This window comes from Ixodes scapularis, unplaced genomic scaffold, assembly GCF_016920785.2.
Source record: "Ixodes scapularis isolate PalLabHiFi unplaced genomic scaffold, ASM1692078v2 PGA_scaffold3__209_contigs__length_174095766, whole genome shotgun sequence".
NCBI lineage: Eukaryota > Metazoa > Arthropoda > Arachnida > Ixodida > Ixodidae > Ixodes > Ixodes scapularis.
In genome coordinates this window covers 91,506,873-91,527,288 of record NW_024609868.1, presented here as the reverse complement: position 1 = coordinate 91,527,288, position 20,416 = coordinate 91,506,873, and the positions used below count along the sequence as shown (strand labels likewise).

Genomic DNA, 20,416 nt, shown 5'->3' with positions numbered 1-20,416 from the left:
GTATGTCTCTCTGGAAGCTCAGTAATGACTGTAGTTGGCCTTAAATTTCTGGGCGCATTAAGATTCGTGGAAGCAAAGAAAGTAGCTGAGTTTGAAACGTCCCTCCTTCTGTGTCTTTTCCTTCAACTAAAAGTTTTGCTTTTTTAGCGCAGTCTCGGACACTGAAAAAAGATTCGATGTCCACTAGGTCTCTTGCACCCGACTGTCACCAAGCTAGGACCACACAAAATAAACCCTGATAAGTAATCAAAAAGATAACGAGACCCTGCTGATGACGTCGGCTCGCTCTATGAGACGGTTAATGCTTTCGCATTGAAAGAGAGGGACTAAAAGAATACTTATGCATTGAAGCGCATAGTCTATAGATCTCGTTTCACCGTACTCTGTGAAACAAAGTTTTGAAAGGAAAATCTAGATGGCGCTTCAAACGGTGGGAGACAGACTGAAGGGAGCGAGGGGGTACCCCCCCCCCCCCCTTCGCAAGACTTCCACAACTGAGGTAACCTAATAACCTTGGCAGCTACTTTACTCCATCTCACCAACCTTGCAATGTAAACAAAAGCCCGGGCACAAGCGCGTGGCTTTGCAAAGCGCCTCATATGCACGAGTTCTCGTACAAACAAAAGCATTCTTCTGAGCAAGGCTCACATGCTTGCGCCTTTCTGTTTACTGCATACGTTCGTGAGGTAGAGTATACACCGTATTCAACTTCTAAATGTGTTCATATATATGTATATATATATATATATATACCACGAAACGTTTTTCGGTTAGTTTTTCCGGATTTAGTGAAGGCCTGTGACGTCACATAATTCAACGCGCGCAGAGTTGCATTATGGAACGTCACCAACCTAGACACCAATTCACTCTTTCTGCTAAATTTAGCGGGGAAGTTGAATCGGTGCTTACTTTACGAGGCATCAGTGGCGTCAATTTCCCCGCTAAATTTAGTGGCAAAACTAACGTCCCGTGACATACAGACCAATTCAGTTTCCCCGCTAAATTTATCGGAAGAATTGACGTCACGAGACTTGATGTTGATTTTAGAACGTTTCGCGTGTGCAACACAATCACCCAGCAATTTACCACATTTTTTTTTTTTTATGGTCACTGAGAGCTTAAGAGACGGACGCATGGTGTGTCACATTATGCTCACCCTTCCTGCTTCGTGATAGGTCCTTGGACGTTTCTATGGACTAACTTATAGGCTGAGGAGCGAAAATGAAATGCTCAGGAATCACCCCGCCCCGCGTTGCTCAAGTTGTCAGCGACCATGACACCTGGACGCGTCTTCCTTTTGACCAGGAAATGGCGGCCGAGGTCGCGGCCAGGGCCGGAATCGGGGCCAAAGCCAGCGCCAGCAGGCTGCGCCGGCGGCAGCCCCCGCGGCCAACAGGCCGGCGTCCGACTGCACGCTGTCAACGGGCGAGCCCGGGATCTGCCAGCCCCTGAGCCACTGCGTATTCCAGTTCAACGCCATCGATGACCTGGCGCTGTCCAAGTGCGGCGCCACGACCAAAGTTTGCTGCCCGCTAAACACGCCAGCTGCGACCGGAACACGTAAGCGGAACTTCACTAACGAATAAAATTGGCTATTTAAATTCTCTTCCTCTGAGCTTTATGCCAAAAAATTTAAAGCACCCCCCCCCCCCCCCAAACACCCCACAAAAAACAAAAAAAAAATCGTTACGGTGAAGGAATAAAAAAATATTTTTGTTATTCCTTCGTTGTGGTTGGGCGTTGATTCAGGATTTTGCGGTGGTCTCACAGAAGATGCACAATAGGATAGCTCAAGGTCGCTCATATAGCGAGGTTTTTGGTCTACGTTTCGTGCTCATTGCTTCGAGAAATTTGGCGCTTGTGCAGGTTGAAAGCCGTGTCTACCAACAGCGCGGTTGTGCGTGTTAAATAGACCCACATTTCAATTCTGATAGCTAAATTGCAGTGTCGCTTATCAAAAATGTCGTGTTCTTTGGGGATATTGTATAGACCTAGTAATGAACTACCTTTCTAGGGGGTAGCTTTCAAAATGAACCGAGAATTTAAACGAGACACCTTACAGGTGGTGGTTTTCGCCTGACTGAGCGTATCTGCTCCTCGTTCCTATAGGAACGAGACACAGACACGTTCAGTCAGTTCGAAAAAAAAAATACACACACACAAAAAAAGTTTCTTTCTCTTTTTTACATCGAAAGCTCCGTCATCAACTTTAATGATACAAATTATTGACCATCCATTTCGCCTGATCTTTACTTTCTGCGTAAACAGTACGAACAAGACATTGTGTTCGTGGTCCATAGAAAAGAAGTACTCGTGTCCGTTGCCTCGAAGAAACCGTCGTAAACAACTCCAACCTAGATCGAAAATAGTTGGCCCTTCTTTTGTACGCAGTGGAGTTCAGTCGCCCGGTGACGGTGACGGCGAGGAGGGTGTCCATCCCCAAGATCAGCAAGGACGACCTGGACATCGCCGGCAGAGCCAGTCTCAGCATCGTCCGCGGAATTGAAGACGCCGAGAGGACCCTTCTCAATGATGGTGAGTCGTGCGGAGCTATTGTCAAAACTTAGGGAGCCCTATCAAGTATAACAGGGGCGAAATTAAAACAACTTTACCACATTCTTTTTTTTCTTTTAATAAGCCTTTCTTTTAGAGCAATGTACCGTGCTGAGCAAACTTAGCCCGAACGCAAGAACGGCGTCTTATCTCATGGCAGCGCTGTCCTGGAACTACCCGAAGAACTGCTTAATGTCATTAATTACGTGTCGCTCAATCGAACAGTCCCAGCCGGAACGCCACAAAATCGCTGCTGGACCGGGGACAACACAGCCATTTTGCCTGCGAGGCGATCTACGCATTACATGCTTGCTGATTGAATCATCTAATCACATTGATTCGACAGTCCCCTATGCATCCTCGTGCGCGGCGAAGTTCCTGTCGTGTCCACCCGTTTCCCGAACATAAAATTACCCAGAACAGATCTTTTCGGGTCTTTCGTAAATTTTTCAGTTTTAAGTATGAAAAAAAAAGAGAAGAAATCAATGCCAGCTATTAAGAAAAAGTAGCACTAAAGACGCAGTCAGGCTGCTCATGCGTCACACAAAAGGCGCTTCTAGCTGTAGACATGATGGAAGCAGAAGTAAATGCAGACACGCCTCAAAGATGTCCAAAACATGTCTGATTCACACACATCTGTTCGCACATGTTTGCAGACAGTTTGTGTATAACCTATGTAACAAAAGAGTCAGAAAAAAAAAAGAACGCTTCAAACAGTGTCTGCGGGCTGTCTTTCCTATTATATATTTGCAGTACGACAGCGGCTCTAGATTGCGAAAAGCCTTGTTTCTTTCTTTTTTTTTTAATATGTATCGCACTTTTGTACGCGCAAACATTGCTGGCAATTTTCCTTTTGTGTTCGTCAAACGTACCCCCGCATTCGACAACAACGAACATACTATAACGAGCGCCCAATCTCTCGAAATTAATTAAATCAAATGGAAAAGGCGGAAGTCGCCTGACCTAAGTCAGTCCTCAGAAATGATTCCTTCCTTTTACTTGACGGAAACCGAACACCATTTAACTTCAATCGTCTCGTAGTTCACGACTTGCTAAACTGACTGTTTAGGTTACAAGATTGGTGTTCTGTGTTTTCTGAAGAAAAAGTAAGATACGATATTCTCAGTTATTGCGTAATATCTGGACTTCATGAAGCGAATATAGTGCGAATTAGCGACGAACTTCGTCCGGCAGCGTTCACCTTGTATGGGGCGTCGGAACAGTGGCGGTTGCACCCTTAACAAAGAGAGCGTGCTGCCAAACGTAATGCGCCGTTTTTTTGTTTGTTTGTTTTTTTTCCTTGCGGAACATTTGTTGCATTGAGTTTGTGCGCGTCTTCTCCACCTTCCCGGGGAATAGACTACTTTCAAAAATCCCTGCATACAACACTGCTCACGTTGCATTATGGGACCTATTTGGTCATGGAGAGGAGTAGCAAGGTTTTGGTTTCGATTGCCCCGTTGACGAAGTAGTACATCTCAGCATTGCACGAGAACAAAGTTGGCGCTCGCTTGCATCGCATCTACTCATCTTCCCGAGAGCCCCCGTTGTAACACGAACCTCCAGCGGCCGTAAGGACATGCCTAGACGTAGCGAGGACTCGAGGAGTACGGCCGGCCACGTCCCATACTTTTCTGGCGGCCTGGCCACCACTCCGGAATGTAGCATAACCCTCCCGGCTCATGGATTATTCAAGAAGCCTACGACATTGAGGAAACGATGGGATAGGATCACCGTTCCACGTCTTCTTTTGTATTTTATCACAGTCCTAGGTCTACCTGAGCACAAACTCTGGCACGCCGGGAGCCCAGAAAAACGTGCCCCAGCATTCTATCCGTATTGGCAAGAAACACGTATACAGTATTATAAATTTAAATGAAGTCACGAATTCGAAAATGAAAGCACTGTATTTGATCGCGACGGGATGTCGGGAAGCGAGGTTGGCAAATGAAAACCGAAACTGTGACCAATGGGTTCCCAAGATGCTTTGCGCGGCAGCTCGGAGCACGTGGAGCAGAAGCTCGCGCTGCAGAACCCAGGAATACTTAAAGCCCCTTCATGTTTCAAAAGTAGCGCAAGGTGCGTCGATGCACGAGACACGTGTGACCGTGCAGCCCTTGGGAAGATCATGGCGGCACAGCGCAGCACTGAGCTAGATTTCAGACGCCATGTTCTTCACAAAAGTGGCGCGTGGCACGTGTCTCGAGCATTTCCACAACAATGAATGGCGCCACTTTTCCCAGGATAGAGGGGCTTTAGGAATACTTGGTTCAAAGTCCACCCATGCCCGTTTCGAATTAGACAAGTATTCTCACTGGCGCGCTGTGGTGTATCACTACTGCGTGTGACACATGCTAAAGACCACAGTCTGGCGGTTACGCCGCACTGGGTAGTATTCACATCTACGGCGAGCAACAATGTCGCCATACCCTGGCAGATCCTAACATCAGACTGTCTAAACACCTAACGAGAAACTTTTTTTTTTTCCCCCATTTTTGCTTTTTTTCTTGGCTAATGTGAGTTGGTGTCTTTCGCAGGCAAGTTCGCGAAAAAACGAACAACAGCGTCGCTGCACGCCGCTTTCTTCGGGTCCAAGCCCATCGTGCAGTCTCTTGGAAGGGACGGCCTCATCGGACTGGAAGCCACCAGGGAACTGGCAAGAAAGTAAGGCCATGTCATTATCTCGAACGTGCTACTCAGACCCACCGAATATGCTATGATTAGAGTATCATCACTGAAATATTTAATTGTTTCGTTTGCGCTGCCATTTTGCCACTTAGCAGAGAGCAGGTGTAACTGGCGATCGTTACAATTCATGAATGCAACTTCCTGAGCCGGAAAGCTCGGTGCTTGCACATACAAGGCTCGAACTTCACCGGATGTGGACTGAGCAGGTCAGTTTTCCGTGTAAAATTTCAAGGCGTAGTTCTCTTCCCGTGAAAAAACAAAGAGATAAAAAAAACTGACCAAGATCAAGCTTAGGCGTATTGGCAGACGACCAAGTTAGCGACTATATTTACTTGTAGCGCCATCTCTCGGTGGGCGCAGCTAGCAGACAACAGAGTGCGTCGTCTGCTCGCAGCTCCTTTCGAGAAATGGCGCTACAAGTAAATAACGTCGCTAACTCGGTCGTCTGCCAACGCGCGCAACATTGACTTAGGGATGTCTCTTGCTGTAATTATTTACAAAAAGAAAACTGTGCCTTGCACTTTCGTACGGTAAAACTGACCTGCCCAGTGCACATTCCGTGCGTTCGAGCTTTCTGTACGCAGGTGCCGATTTTTCCGGCTCGTTTTACAGCAGAAAAACCGCGTAAGGTTTTTTTGTAATATAGCAACTATAACGTCGGACTAAAAGCACGAATTTAAGCTTCTATTGCTTCCGACAAAATGTTTATTCCTCACACACTAAAAAAAAAAAAACTGTCAGCTCAATTTCCTACAGAACACAAAGGCAGCCAATCACGGCAAACAAAGGAGAGATCATAGCGAATGAACAAGCTCAGAATACGATTCGATCTTAAACACGCGGTATTCCCAGGGGCAATGAGCGAGTCGAGCGTTTCGTGCTCGGCGTCCCTGAGCACATCGTATTTCTCCTAGTTTAATCGTATTATCTGCATCGTAATTCGCTGGAATCCTATTCTTCGCCGTAATTAGCTAAAATCTCCGCGTTTCACAAAAAAAAAAAGAAAAAGAAAAAACAACTAGGATACGTTTTTTTTACACCGCGCTCACACTGCTCATGTATCATCCAAAAGACAGTCTGAAGACACTGTCCCTTCCTCGTACGACGGACACATTGGTCATACAAGAACTGTCTACAGACATCTTCGAAGCATGTAAGAAGGCAAACGGGCTTTGAACATGCTTCAGGCGTGACCGCAGATACTTCTGTCATCGTGGCTGCAACGAACAACATGTCCTTTGTATGCTGTATGAGCAGGAAAGCTTTCAAGTGCAGGAAGTATTAAAAAAATACAAGGCATACGTCGCGATTTCGGCGGTGCCTCGAAGGAAACAGTGGCCAACCAGTGTGAGTGCACCATCCTGGGTGCAGGTTCAACCTGGACTCGACGCAGGGCCGCGATGGCCTGCAGCGCTTCAACATCCAGAACACGGTGATCTCGGACGCCTGTCCTCCCGTGCCGCGCTGCCCCTCGACCAAGTACCGGTCCCCCGACGGACGCTGCAACAACCTCCAGAACAGGGAGTGGGGCAAGTCCCTCACCGCCTTCGAGAGGTTCATGCCGCCCAACTACGCCGACGGTGAGCTTGGGCTTTAGAAGGGGGCAGCGCACTTGACGGATTACTCTTTTTCACGTGCAGCGGTATAGTGACGAATCCAAGTGACAACATTTTGTTTACTGATTTGTTCCACACGGGCTTTGTTCAGTAAGGCTGATTTATTGGCGCCAACTTTCCTGTGCATCAGGCTGACCTTGTAACTCCTGAAACAATGGGAAGAAGGGACAAAAAAACATAACACGAAAACACTTGAATCTTGTCTGTATTACAAAAATAAAAAGACAACCTTTCCAAAATATATAAGGCGTTTTTTTTTGTTTTTGTTTTTTGTTTTTTTTTTGGTAGTGAGTTAGCTTTTGGGAGTAATGAAAAGGGTGAAAAATAAAGGAAAGAAAAACCGTAGGAACAAAAACGTACAACACCTGGTTTTCAAGATTTTTTTACCGAGACCAGTTACTTGAATTGCACAAGGGCTTTAGCTAGGGGACTTCGGCATCCAGATGGCAATTTCTACGGGCACAAAGGTTTCATTCCTATAAAAGTATTTTGTTTTCGATAATACAGGGTGTCACAAAAGAAAATTTACACTGTCTTTTTTACCGCAAGAATAAACTAGGCATCGCCGAACGCTCATTCTCCGCCCAAAGGTAGCGCTAGAGGTCACAACCAAATGCCAAAGTTTCAGCCCGATCGGATAACTTAATCGAAAGTTATAAGTGATTTTCTAAAAATTTCAGTGGGAAAATGGCGGCAGACGGACTTTTCGAACACATGGGGCTCTATGGCACCAGAAACCGAAAACGGGCCAAAATGGGCTCCATTTTCCCATTGAAATTTTCAGAAAAACACTAATAACTTTTGATTAAGTTATCGGCTCGGGCTGAAACTTTGGCATCTGGTTGTGACCTCTAGCTCTACCTTTGGGCGGAGAATAAGCGTTCGGCGATACCTAGTTTATTTTTGCGGTAAAAAAGACCATGTAAATTTTCTTTTGTGACACCCTGTATATGCACTAATTGTAGCTTAGTTTAAGAGTCCCACAGAGCTCTACTGTTTACCGCTTAGTCGTACAAAAACTCGTATAACAAGCATGTTTCCTGAAAAAAACGAAAAAGGGATGACGAGCCAGCTGCCTGCGGCTTGTGATGCATGGTCCACACGATACTCCGACAGGACACAGACCGTTCGCAGTAAGAAAAAAAAAAAAAAAAAAGAACAGGGTGTCATTAGGCAAAACTAGTTCGATACCTTACACGCCGCCTTGCATAAACACTGGTGCGCTTCTACTCTCCACCTGGCGCGCGGCAGCAACGTGAAGAGTAATATAAGGCAAAATAAAAATAGTAACGAAAAATCACGAATAGCTTATTGCACTCCCAATGAACTGCGCCAGCAATTAAACGTATTAAAATAAAAATAAATCTGAAAATATCTAATATCTCGCGAGGAGCGACTGCTCACAGCTATACACTCAATATTTCACAATCAATCTTTTTGCGCAAAGCCTTTAGACACTAGACAGTTTTGGTGGACCGCACGCTATACCTTTGCGTACGCAAGGAGATTGCGGGTCGTGAGCGCGCATGCGCAGAACGCAATAGAAGGGCTAGCGTATTGCGTACGCACGCAACGCTGGGGATTTTGCGTTGCTGGCTAGCGGGCCTTGCGGGACGCTCTCAAGAGATCTCGGACCCAACGAGAGCGCCAGTTTCAAGATGGCGGTTGCCTCGACTGGCGCAGCAAGGGCGACGTGGTGTTTTCGAAGTTCTGTGTTACGTGAAATTGCGTGTTCAGCTCGGCGATTCTTTCTGGGCCCTACCGCGGTCAAATCAGATCGCCCTGCAGCTGAAGGAGTGCACAGTGGAAATGTTCGCCGCTCGCAGTGTGCGTCGACTCTGCGATCTGCTCAACGCTAAGCCTATTCCCACAGTTCATCACCGACGGACGACCGACTCTAAAAGAAATCGCCGAAGTTCTTGCTATGCACTAGACATTAGGGTCATGCATTTCATTCCGCGATAGCATTGATAAAAGGTGCCGTTTCCACGGGACGACTGACGGAGGCTCCGTGATCGAATTTGGCTACGCACTCGTACTCGTAGCCTCTGTACCCCGCAGAAAAGCGCGCTTCACGAGGCAGCTTTTAATCTGAAATAAAAGGATTGGACACTTTTTCTTTTTGAATATTTCTTTCCAGGAGCATGGTTGCGCTATAAGCACGCTGCATTCTACGGCGCTAGCAAATTTAACCAAGATCATGCGCGGTGTTCACTCGAAAACGTAACGCACAACTAAATTCGGTCCGAGCAGGTCATTTTTAGCGTACGCTATACTACTGCGTATTGCGTACGTAAGATCCAGCAAAGCTGTACTAAAACTATCTACTAATGGGACATTTTGCGGCAGTTCAAGAAAGTCTTCTATCACATGCAACTATAATCACATTAAATTAAAGACTGAATAGTTTCTTATCTGAAGTGACATTACCGAATTATAGAAATCGGATGTAAGTCGCTCATACCACTGTAAAAACATTAATGCACACAGATAACATTAATTTCAATGTAGCAATGTTTAAGTGGCTCTTTTATGACACGATAAATGTTTTTCTGGTTAAAGCAAGGGTGCAGGCGAGCTGGTTTTTGGAGATGTGTGTCGTGCTTGGCCTCCTTGTCCCCACTGTCTAGGGTTAAAAAAATTTCTTTTTCTTATTATGTGAATTTGCGATTTTGGGGCGCAGGTGTACCAAGAAATTACAAGTGAGTTTACGTGTTGCGAATACGAGCAAACTCTAGCACTCTCCGTTTACGTTAGCGTTGCGTGTTCCATACTGCGCATGCGCGGGAGCCTAAACTGTGTCTTGGAATGACGCCTGGCGAGGACGCAGCACAATTCACGCAACGCTAACGCAAACACATCGTGCTTGAGTTTGCTCATACGCAATACTTAAGCTATCCACTGTCGTGGATAGTGTCAACTCTAACAGCCTTTCATATTATTTTGATATACCTAACATTTTTTTAAGACGCTCTGAGCTAGGCTTTGGAGAGAACGTAAAGCTTAGACATCACTCTACTATCTCTCCGAGAAGCTCGGAGATAATGAACATTATCCAGTGATCCTCTGGGCATGCTTCCACCCTCTCCCCTGACCCTTGCTTCCCACTGTCGCCATTTTCGGAGGGCACCGTCCCGCACGACCAGCATTGTCGGCACCTACCTCTGCGCGTATGTCGTCTTTTTTGAACGAGTTTCTTTTTAGCGTCGCTGGTATAGGGCTTAAAATGAAATGAAAATCGATACGACGACACGATGTCAATGGGTTCTCACAGGCAGTGGCACGTTGGGCTGCTTTTCATTTGCAGTTGGCAGGAGACCCTCCACGTGCATGGGACGTTCGTTACTTTCTTAAAGGGCAGTATATTATTTGTTCGAAAAATGAACATATTACGATCGTTTTTTTTTTTTCTTTTGTGTGAGAAGGAACTTTTTGGGTTAGACAGTTGAGACCTGTGCATGTGCTGTTTCTGTTTGTTTTAAAGCCTCGAGGGTTCAATATGTTTGAGTGAAAGTCCCTTCTGCGAGCACAGTCAGATTGCGATATCATTATCACGTTTTACCTCAGCTTGTTTTTACAAACGTTCACGTTTTTGGTGTTTTTTTTTTTTTTTAAGCAAAGAAGCGATGATATCACAAACTTTTGGTGGGTTTGCGTTTCTCCTGCAGCTTCACGAACTAATATGTATCCCAGGTTAAAAAAAGAAGAAAAAAAAACTATTCACGCACTGAGGCACAAGCCTAATCAAGGCAGGGAAAACGTTAGGTGGTAAAAAGATCAATCAATTTTCACACACACAATGTTGTTTTTTACTGTTTACATCGCGTTGTATATGTAAATACCGAGATAATAAGCCGCGGGAAACTAAAGATATCAAACAATACTATAGCCATAGAGACCAGAAATGCAGACGTAACCAAATATATATATATTTTTTTTTTTTAGCTTTTAAAGTTGAGTACTTATTCCGAGTGGTCCCCGATGAAGCAACTGTCTCTGTGAAACTGTCTATTGTTCGACATTCGCTTTAAGAAAAGAGAGGGGGTGGGGGGCTGCGAGTCGAGAGGGCGAGCATCTTATTGTGGCATCCAATCAGAGTCAGTCGATAAGAAGAACGCGTCAGCGAGCAACAAGCTTGAAGATATTGAGTCCGTCTTTCGAAAGCTGTGAATAACTATACTCCAACTGCGGTGGAGCTGCTGTCGGCACTGATCCTGCGCAGACGCTTCGCTTCACGGGAACCTAGTTTCTGCGCAACCTCAATGCTCGCAGCTGATGTGGGCAAACGCTGACTTGCTCGTAAAACGGGACTCTAGTAATAAGGACTACCAATAACGCCCTCCGTTCCTCGTGCAGGCCTGACCCTGCCCCGAGTGAGCTTGGACGGCAACCCGCTGCCCAACCCCCGCACCATCTCGGTGGCCGCCGATCCCGACGGAGACTTCCCCAACGAACGGAACACGCTGATGCTCATGCAGTTCGCTCAGTTCGTCGACCACGACCTCACGCTCACCGGAGTCACCAGATGTGAGTTCCCTTCGGTCAAAACCGTCACCTAAAATCATCGAAGCCCGTGAACTACAATTTTGACGTCTTCGCGGTGAGATCGAGCGTAGACACGAGTGTCGTGTCAGAGTTCGGATGGCCCTCGTGTCCAACTAGAGCGTCGAACTACGCTCGGCATCGACATCGGGTCCAATGTCTGAGTTGGCGCCATCCGACTTTCATGAGGTGTCGCGGAGGAAGAGAGGATGTTTGCAGGCCTCGATTATTCGGTGTCGTCTCAGTACGTGCAAAAAAAAAAAAAAAATCTTAAAAAGGGGTACTTAACGCCTGTTCACACATACAGCGGAGCGCTAAGTTAGCGCTACGTGAGCGCCCCAAGGAGCGCTCATGTGGCGCTTCCTGGCGCGTTACTTAGTTCTAACGCAGCGCGCGATTAGCGCTTCTGTAGCGCTTTGTTAGCGCTCCAGTAGTGCCTTGTTAGCGCTCCAGTAGCGCCGTGTTAGCGCTTTAGTAGCGCTTCTTGTACCGCGGTGCTGCGAATTAGCGCGTGCACTGCGGTTCCGGTTCCTGTGCTTGGGTGTGAATCAGCAGCACCATGGCGGACATGTGGGATGCTGAAATATAAATGCGACCAATGCTCTTACATACGCGATTAGTGCATATGTGTGTGGACGGCTTAACGCCCAGAAGAGGCCTTCTGGGTGCGCGAAATCTTTCGCCACCGAGCTACCGACAGGTACCTAGTGAACCTTGTTCCTAGGCTGAGGGACCGAGACACAGAGCTCTTTCGAAGGCGGTTATTTTAACTGCGTGTCTTTGAAACCAGGGTCACGCGTATCGAAAAGAAAGCGATGAGGTCATACCCAATCAATTAGTCGGTCAAAGTTCATGACTCTGGGTCGCCTGCCCGACCCTTTGCTTGGAGAGCGGCTGTTTTACTACCTCTTCTTTCAATGCCAAAGGAAGAACAACAACAAAGGAATCGCCGTGCATGCGCTGTTCCGCAGCAGCAAGCACGGTACAATTGAGAGCGGTAACAGAGCGCTTCTGCAGCGCTTCTGTAGCGCTAACAGAGCGCTAACAAAGCGCTTCTGAAGCGCTAACAGAGCGCTACTGAAGCGCTAACCCAGCGGTATACATCACGCGCTAGGAAGCGCCACAGGAGCGCTCCTTGGAGCGCTCCTTGGAGCGCTCACGTAGCGCTAATTTAGCGCTCGGCTGCATGTGTGAACTGGCCTTTATAAGTGAATGTTCCGTTCGCATATGAGTATTGATGCTAATTATTCTCCATTGTGTTAACCCAGCAATACTTTGCTCCACCTTTATTCCAGACGCAATCAAAGCTACGAACTGATGGTACCATCGTGTTATGTCGTTGCTGAACCAATCCTAAACAGACAAGGCCCAGCGACTTGCGCTTTGACGCTGCTTGGTATTGGTCTGATTAACTCGTACGGCGACTGCGTCTGGACTGGGCGTGAAACGAAGTATGAGTTTAACCGCTGAAACGGGTTAAACAACTACATTTGAGCGATAGCGACGCGTTCCATCAATGACGTGTGCGCGAAAACTACTGTGACGACACAGTCGAATTACGTTGAAGAAGAAAGTGTTGTCTCGAGAAGTGTTTCGACGATCTTAAAGAGAAAAGATGCTTGCTGCTTTTAACGAGGAATTCGGACGAACGTGCAATCGCTCTCGTTGCTGCCTGTGAAAATTCAACAACCATGATTTAACTGCGACGTCACAGCTATTTGGTTTTACCTGTTAAGCTATAGAATATTTTTCTCATTTCACTTAGTTTAAAAACAGTTTGTATTACTTAAACAACTGCACTGCTACCAAGCAACCGAAATACTAAACGTACAAGAAGAGAAAAGCTTACTGCCCAAAATACATTCACGCAAGCCACAGCTTTTTCGTGTGCTGACTGTCTCAGTGCAGTTTGTACTTTTGTTTTAAAAGGTAACATTTCGTTCTTCCTCAGTTTTTGTTAATGTATTAGGTTCAGTTTTTGTTTTCATGTGGTAAGCGAGAAAGTAGACGAGATTGCATTTCTTCGAAAAACGTTTGCTGTTCAACACATACTACACTCGCCCATAAGCATATCCTACGAAAAACAAGAGCAATAACAGCAACAGGATTATAAACCTATACGGAGCGCAAGTTCGTCTGCTTCTTTTGCAGGGGTTGCATTGAGGTCAGAACGTCGAGCTCTGATTGGCTCTGATTGAAGGATAGTGGGTATACCTCAAAGCACCCCTGCAAAAAGAAGCAGACGAACTTGCGCTCCGCATACTCTTCCTCAAAGTATGATGCCCGGAGCGCTTCTCCGACTGCTGTTCTTACCACGTCCGAAAAAGTGGTCTCTCGATTTCCACCTGATGACGTCATAAAAGTGTAATGCTGTCGCCTGCCACGATCCTGGCGGTGTCCCAGCGACGGTGGTTGATGTGACCGACGCCTGTACTACTGCAGGTCGCTCTCCAGTTTGACAGTTCACAGAAGCTTCGGCAGCCAAGAGTTGGGACGCCATGTCGACAGCGACACTCGCGTTCGCTCGTACTTTTTAGCAAGATTTCTGGCACCAAACACCAGAGTCGTGTCATCCAACAGCATATAACAGTCTTGCATTTGTGACGTCATTTCTTGCAACTTCAGGACCACTTTCGATCAATGGGCGGAATAGGTCGCTAAATACACAAGTCAGAGACGGATTCCAAGCACCAAAGCAAGCAGAAAAAGTAATCCCTGCGACCTACGAAGGTTGCTTCCATGAAAAAGAATAAAACGGAAAGGGTACGATACACGGGCACATTCTTGTGCCCGTCTGTGTCTCGTCCTCTTTGTCTTTTATAATTTTTGCTAGAAGTAAACTTATACTAACACGCACGTTACAAATATAAGATTACGAAGGTTGCCTATCGAATATCGAGGCCTAAAAACAGATTAACCTCAAAAGATGCCGAAAGCGCTGAAACACTTATTGCGCAAAACAGCGTGCAAGAAAGGTCCCAGCACTGATAGCATCCTTGAATGCAGATGCCTTCTGGCTTTCTAATTGACCGGGTTTCTACGCGTGATCTGCAACGAAGCAGTCACGCTGCTCAGGATAGTTCTATAGACAGCTGTTTCGGACGCCAGTCGCCTGACGAGCCTTTTATTCGCAGTCCGCAACGGCTCGGCCATCACCTGCTGCGACGAGGAGTTCCTTACGAACCCGACCAAAAGGCACTTCGCCTGCATGCCCATCGACCTGGATGCCAACGATCACTTCTACTCAGAGTTCAACCTCAGGTGCATCGAGTTTGTACGCTCCGTGCCGGCGCCCCGACCACAGTGCACGTTCGGTACGTGATTTTCGCTTCCGCCATAAAGTTCTATAGACCAGCAGGCAACTCTGACGTCACCATGCCGTTGCGGTGGCGCTGCTGCCGGGACGGCGCACTCGTAGACGTCGCGCAATTCTTGTTTCTGCGTGCGCGCAGTGGCCATATCTGGTGTGGGAAAACCCTGGCTTGTCTGCAAACAACGCGTTGGCGTATACGTCTCATGGCCCTCAGCAAAAAGTGATAGAGAGAAATAAGTAGAAAGAGAAAGACCGGAATGGGAAGAAAGAGAGGCTAACCCAAGTTTCCTAGTTGTTCACACCGTTGGAAAAAGGATAAAACCATTAGGGACGCGGACACAAAGCATAATCAATCACGTTGGCCTTTTAGAAATTGGACACAGAAGCAGGCGTTTCTATTAAAGAAAGATAAAAAAATATTTTATGTCTATGGCGTTTGCTTTACTCAATATAAAATTTGATGGCTACATGAAACATGTTGTTGACAAATATCTCCAGTTCAAGTTTTAAGCCCAATACTTTTTTCAGGACCTCGTGAACAGTTGAACCAGCTGACTGCTTACATGGACTCCTCCAACATCTACGGCTCGACGGAAGAAGAAGCCAAGTCCCTGCGGAGCTTCAGGGACGGTACGAGCTACCTTTCGATTAATCCTAGAATGGTCCTGAACATGGACGCGAGTACGAGGTAGTGGAAAGTTGTAGATAGCAACGGTATACACTGACGTCGCAACTGTTGATGTTGCGCAGGTCGGCTGGCGTCCACGTTCTTCAGCAGGGACGAGCTGCTGCCTCGTCAAACAGATGGCACGCAGGAGTGCAACGAACAAGGGACCGACTTCGTTTGCTTCAGGGCAGGTAAGGACCACGGGGGGGGGGGGGGGGGGGGGGGGGGGGGGGGGGGTGTAGGACGAGCTTTAGACTTTTATCACAGAACCTTAACGTGTGATATGAAATGCACATTGGTTAATAACCGTTATCTCAAAATTGCTCACTCGTTCAGATCGTTCTCGTGTGTATAGTTTGTACAAACGCGTACTTTTGAAGATAACACTTTATTGGGAAAAAGTATGGTTTTGAATTTTTTTCTGAAGTTTACTACATGGCCATGCATAATTACTAGTCAATATTTATATTTAGCAAAACACAAATGATAATATAAATAAAAATATGGGCTAACTGGTAAAACATGTTGTACAGCATTTATTAATCAAATCTTTTCTTCGAAAATAATAATTACTGCTCTAAGTATTTGTAGCTACACAATATTTATGTTGACATGCTTCGACATTGTATCGTGTCCTATTTTCGTTTCAATGGAAACGGTTCTTTCAACAAGCCCTCGTTATCGAAGGTTCATTTCTTACGTATGTGTCTCGCCCCACCTCGTTTCCGCAGGAGACGAGCGCGTGAACGAGCAGGTGAGCCTGACGGCGATGCACACGCTGTGGCTACGAGAGCACAACCGGGTCGCCGGAGAGCTGCACCGCCTCAACCCGGGCTGGAAGGACGAGATCCTGTACCAGGAGGCCAGGAGGATCGTTGCCGCAGAGTTCCAGCACATCTGCTTCAACGAGTTTCTGCCACTGCTCCTGGGTGCGTTCTGTAACACAGAATGTGGTTCATCAGCCGATTATCACGGAGATGTGTAATGTTTTATTGTAACGGCCGCAGCTGTAACGAAAAACCGAACGCCAAAGCGTTACGCCCATAGGAAAGCTTATAAAGAGAGTTTGATCTCCGGCAGGATTTGAACTCACCACCTTAAGATTGCGAGCCTTGTGCTTTGACAACTAAACAATGCATTTTCTTTCTTTATTAATTGAGCTATTTAGGGTCGGTGGTTGCTAGCACGCCAAAGCGAACTCCTTAGTGCAACGCGTGAAGGTGCGGTAGCGCGCTTCGCGTTTTTTCCTGCCATGCTGCGCCGTCTCACGGCGTGTGTCAGAAATGGGAGCGAATCTTCGGTAGGTGGTGCCGTTCAGACGACGCGTTCACCCCTCCCGTCATGGTCGTGGCTCCTACGAAGCAGACAGCCGCAGCCCGTGCGCGAGCCTTATGGGTAACTTAATAAAAGGCAGCAGCATCAGAAAAGCCTTTACCGTTTGCCCCGCAGATAAACACCGATAAGTGGAAGTCCCATCACACATCCTGTGCTTACCAGTCGCTGTCAGCATGATTAAGATTGTATAATATTTTTGTCATTTAATGAATAAAAAATAGTCATGGTAATAACCTAACCTCAATAAACAACCAGTAAAAAAAATTCTCTAGGCGAGGTGTTTGCGATTTGACGGATATTTATTGCGGTGAAGGCCCGGTATAATCGAGATTTTCGTTGCTCGTCAGAAAGGTCCCTAGGTAATCGACATTTCCCTAGGGTGTGCCAGATGCCTTTCGTGGGTTTGGCGCGTAAACTTTTTCAATATTAGTTTAGGAAGCACATGGCTCGCAGACGTACCAGTAAGTCTTGTTGTACAGTCGCCGACAGCTCAAGAGACGCTGGGAGTGGCTTATTGTGTTCACGCTTCGTGATGGGCGCTTCCGCATCCGTACGGGCCAATTCCGCAATTTCATTAGCCGAGAAGCGATAATAAGATGTTCGGGAATCGTCACGCCGTCTGTTTCTTAAGCTGACAGTGATTGTAGGAACCTTCTTTCGGTGATCGATATTTTGGCGGACCCTTGGAGGGAATCTGAACCATGAGTAAGCTACAGAACAGATCCATGAAGCAAGCGAAACTGCTTTTTTTTCCCGCTATTTGCGACAGTGAATTATTTTGTAACCTGCGTACAGTCACCAAGACCATTCAAAACAAAACAAAACAAAAAAAAAGTCTACAAATTTTGCACGCCGATTACCGCCACAGCGGTCGCATGTATGAGGGTGAAGGATGACGTTTGCACAATCGTTGCTTAGTTCGAGAACAAATGCTTGTACGTTCATCGCTTACTGTGAACGTGAATCTAATTTTCATTTTTTTTTTATTCTTCCGTCAATTATGCATATGAAGCTTTATAAACTCCTGAATTAGATATGTTACTTTTTTTTTTCACTCTCCGTCGGCCAGGTCGCAAAGTGATGGAACAGTTCGACCTGCTGCTTACGCCGTACGGTTACAGCCATAGCTACGATCCCAATCTGAACGCCGGCATCGGCAACGTGTTCGCCACCGCTGCATACAGATACGGGCACACCCTCGTGCAGGTGAGTACGACGAGAGGGCTCGATTTCTCAAATAGATTGGACCGCGCAGGCTTTGTCGCACTACCCCGAAGTTTTGAAACGGCCATCATACCGATATCGAGGAACGAAATGATGCATACCTGAAATGCGCGTATTAGCTTGTGCTCTCTGAAAACGTCAGCACTGCTACGCGCTGCAGTCGAGGACCGCTTTCGTTAACCAGTGTCCAGAGTCAAGCAACGATATAGGTGTTGAGGTTCATGCAACCAGAATCTCATTTGTCAGCTCGAGTTTAACTACCGTAAATGTTTTGCGGTCATGCGAACTTGTGTGCGGTGTGTGTCCATGTAATACATCTAACTTCGTATGCACACGCGTTTTTTTCTTTAATTTTTTTTTTTGTGAGTGTTTCTAAGTGCGAATGTATGAGTCGGGTGTGAACGAATGTTAATTACTGCTTTCTGGCGTGGAAGCGCGAATCCTTGAATAAAATACAACACATCGAGAGAACAAAAAAATTCTTAGAAGCTAGGAACAAGTTTTTTTTTTAGTTTTTTTTTAACATAACTTTATGTGCAAGAATTATAATACCAGAGTTTATGAAATTCGTAAGTTTCGGCAACAGAGATGTGGTCTAAACTTCCGGATACTCTAGGTTGCACTGTATGTGTGACAAAAAAAAAAAGAACTTTAAATATGCCATCCAGAGACTATAGCAATAACAATGCTCAAATGCCATTCTGTTCTTCCTTAGGATTCCCATCGTTGTTGAGTGTTGACAATGTTCACTGCCATACTGCGCACATGATCTCAGACTTTAAAGATAAATTTGAACACAGTCGAAGCTCTGTCAAAGACAACGATAACATGTCTGCCAATATTTGCCCGTCCGTTCGAAAGCTATTACTGGTCATTTAAAAGTACAGGGACTTCAGTCTTATTGCTAAATGGAAAAATAGGCAATACGTTTTTCAACAGCACTATCGATATCATGGGCTGTTGCCACCTAGCAAAGCAGAAAACATGCTTTGGGGCGTGCCCTGGACAAATTTGAAATACTATAAAAGTATTATAAAAAATGCATTATTTATTGTTTAATTTTAGGGTAAATATATATATATATATACGAAAGCAATGCTAGGCGCGCCTATCTTAAAATGTGTCTTGCCATGAAATATTGCTTCAAACAAGAAGCACTTGCTAAATCCGTGTGAACTACAATATCTTAATTAATAGAAGGCTGGATAAATGCCACACGCTTGATACACGTGTAACGCATAACTGGTACCTATAAGCTACTTGTCAAACTCTATAAAGTCGCCGACAAGTGGTGTAAATAGCTTGAAATTATGTACAGTTAATTTGCATTGCACGGGCTCTGCGCGCAGGGCAACATCGAGCTGATCAACGAGGACGGATCCGTGCACAAGCGGATACCGCTGGCGGCCCAGTTCTTCAATCCGAACGAGATCTATCACCCGGGCAACCTGGATCGCTTCTTCAGGGGCCTGATCACGCAGCCTGCACAGACCTACGATCGCTTCGTCACGCAACAAGTAAGCCCCAAGTTATGTTTTACCGCACACTCGGGGTACTAATCTGGACACTTGGCGAAAAAGTCGGCGAGAAATTCGACCGCAGTGATTGGACAGCGCCAAGGTCAAGCGTCGCGCCGGCCAATCAGGGCCGCCAGATTCTTCGGCGACGTTTTCGCCAAATGTCGAGATTAGAGCCCCGGGACGTTCCGTAAACAGATACTTGAGTTTGTGCGGCTGCATTCCCGCAGCACACCAGGAGGGCCAATCACTGCCATCTGCGAAAAGACCTCGGCGAATGACTATACTTCGTTTCAGCTTTGGTCCGAGCGCGGTCGATGTTATCAGCCGAAGGGCCAATCAAACAGCGAAAGAGGCACAACGTCATTGCGTGCTCTCTGCAGTTGATAGGACCATGCCGGTATTCGCCGCCTTTTTGTACGCACTCCTCTGCCGGCTAGTCCTATCAAGCGCAGAGAGCACACCATTACGCTGCGCTTTTTGCGCTGTTTGATTGGCCCTTCGGCTCATAACATCGGCCGCACTCGGACCGAAGCTGAAACTAAGTACACTCTAAAAAAAGCATGTGCGTCCACTTTGCCGTACAAAACTCGGAGAGCCAATCACCGCAACTTACGGCGGCAGCTTAGCGAATGACGATGCCGAAACATGTTTACACTAAAAAACGCAGTCTGAGTTGTGACATTAAGCAATGCAAAACATCACGCTTGAATTACTTAATGTCACAACTCAGACTGCGCGTTTTTTGTTCTAAATATATGTTTCGCCATCGCCATTCGCTGAGCTGCCTCCGTAAGTTCCGGTGATTGGCTCTCCGAGTGTTGTGTGGGAAAGCGGATGCACGGTTTTTTTTTTAGAGTGTAAATGCCGGAAACGCTTTTCCTCTGAAATATGCGTGCTGCGCTGCGACACTCAGCCCAAACTTCTCACGAGCTCACGTCATGCCCACTGTCGCTACTGT

At 46.5% G+C, this 20,416-nt stretch overlaps 1 protein-coding gene across 1 annotated transcript in view; it reads left to right on the top strand.

The window, feature by feature from the left end:
* Positions 1–20,416, top strand: part of LOC8031604 (chorion peroxidase) — a 43,686-nt gene that overhangs the window by 13,190 nt on the left and 10,080 nt on the right. The window contains exons 3-13 of the mRNA XM_029992857.3: positions 1,306–1,560; positions 2,392–2,535; positions 5,091–5,217; positions 6,613–6,821; positions 11,214–11,384; positions 14,534–14,713; positions 15,241–15,342; positions 15,463–15,570; positions 16,111–16,308; positions 17,784–17,920; positions 19,288–19,455. Of these exons, the coding sequence (XP_029848717.2) occupies positions 1,306–1,560; positions 2,392–2,535; positions 5,091–5,217; positions 6,613–6,821; positions 11,214–11,384; positions 14,534–14,713; positions 15,241–15,342; positions 15,463–15,570; positions 16,111–16,308; positions 17,784–17,920; positions 19,288–19,455 (1,799 nt within the window). The remainder of the gene's footprint in view (positions 1–1,305; positions 1,561–2,391; positions 2,536–5,090; positions 5,218–6,612; positions 6,822–11,213; positions 11,385–14,533; positions 14,714–15,240; positions 15,343–15,462; positions 15,571–16,110; positions 16,309–17,783; positions 17,921–19,287; positions 19,456–20,416) is intronic.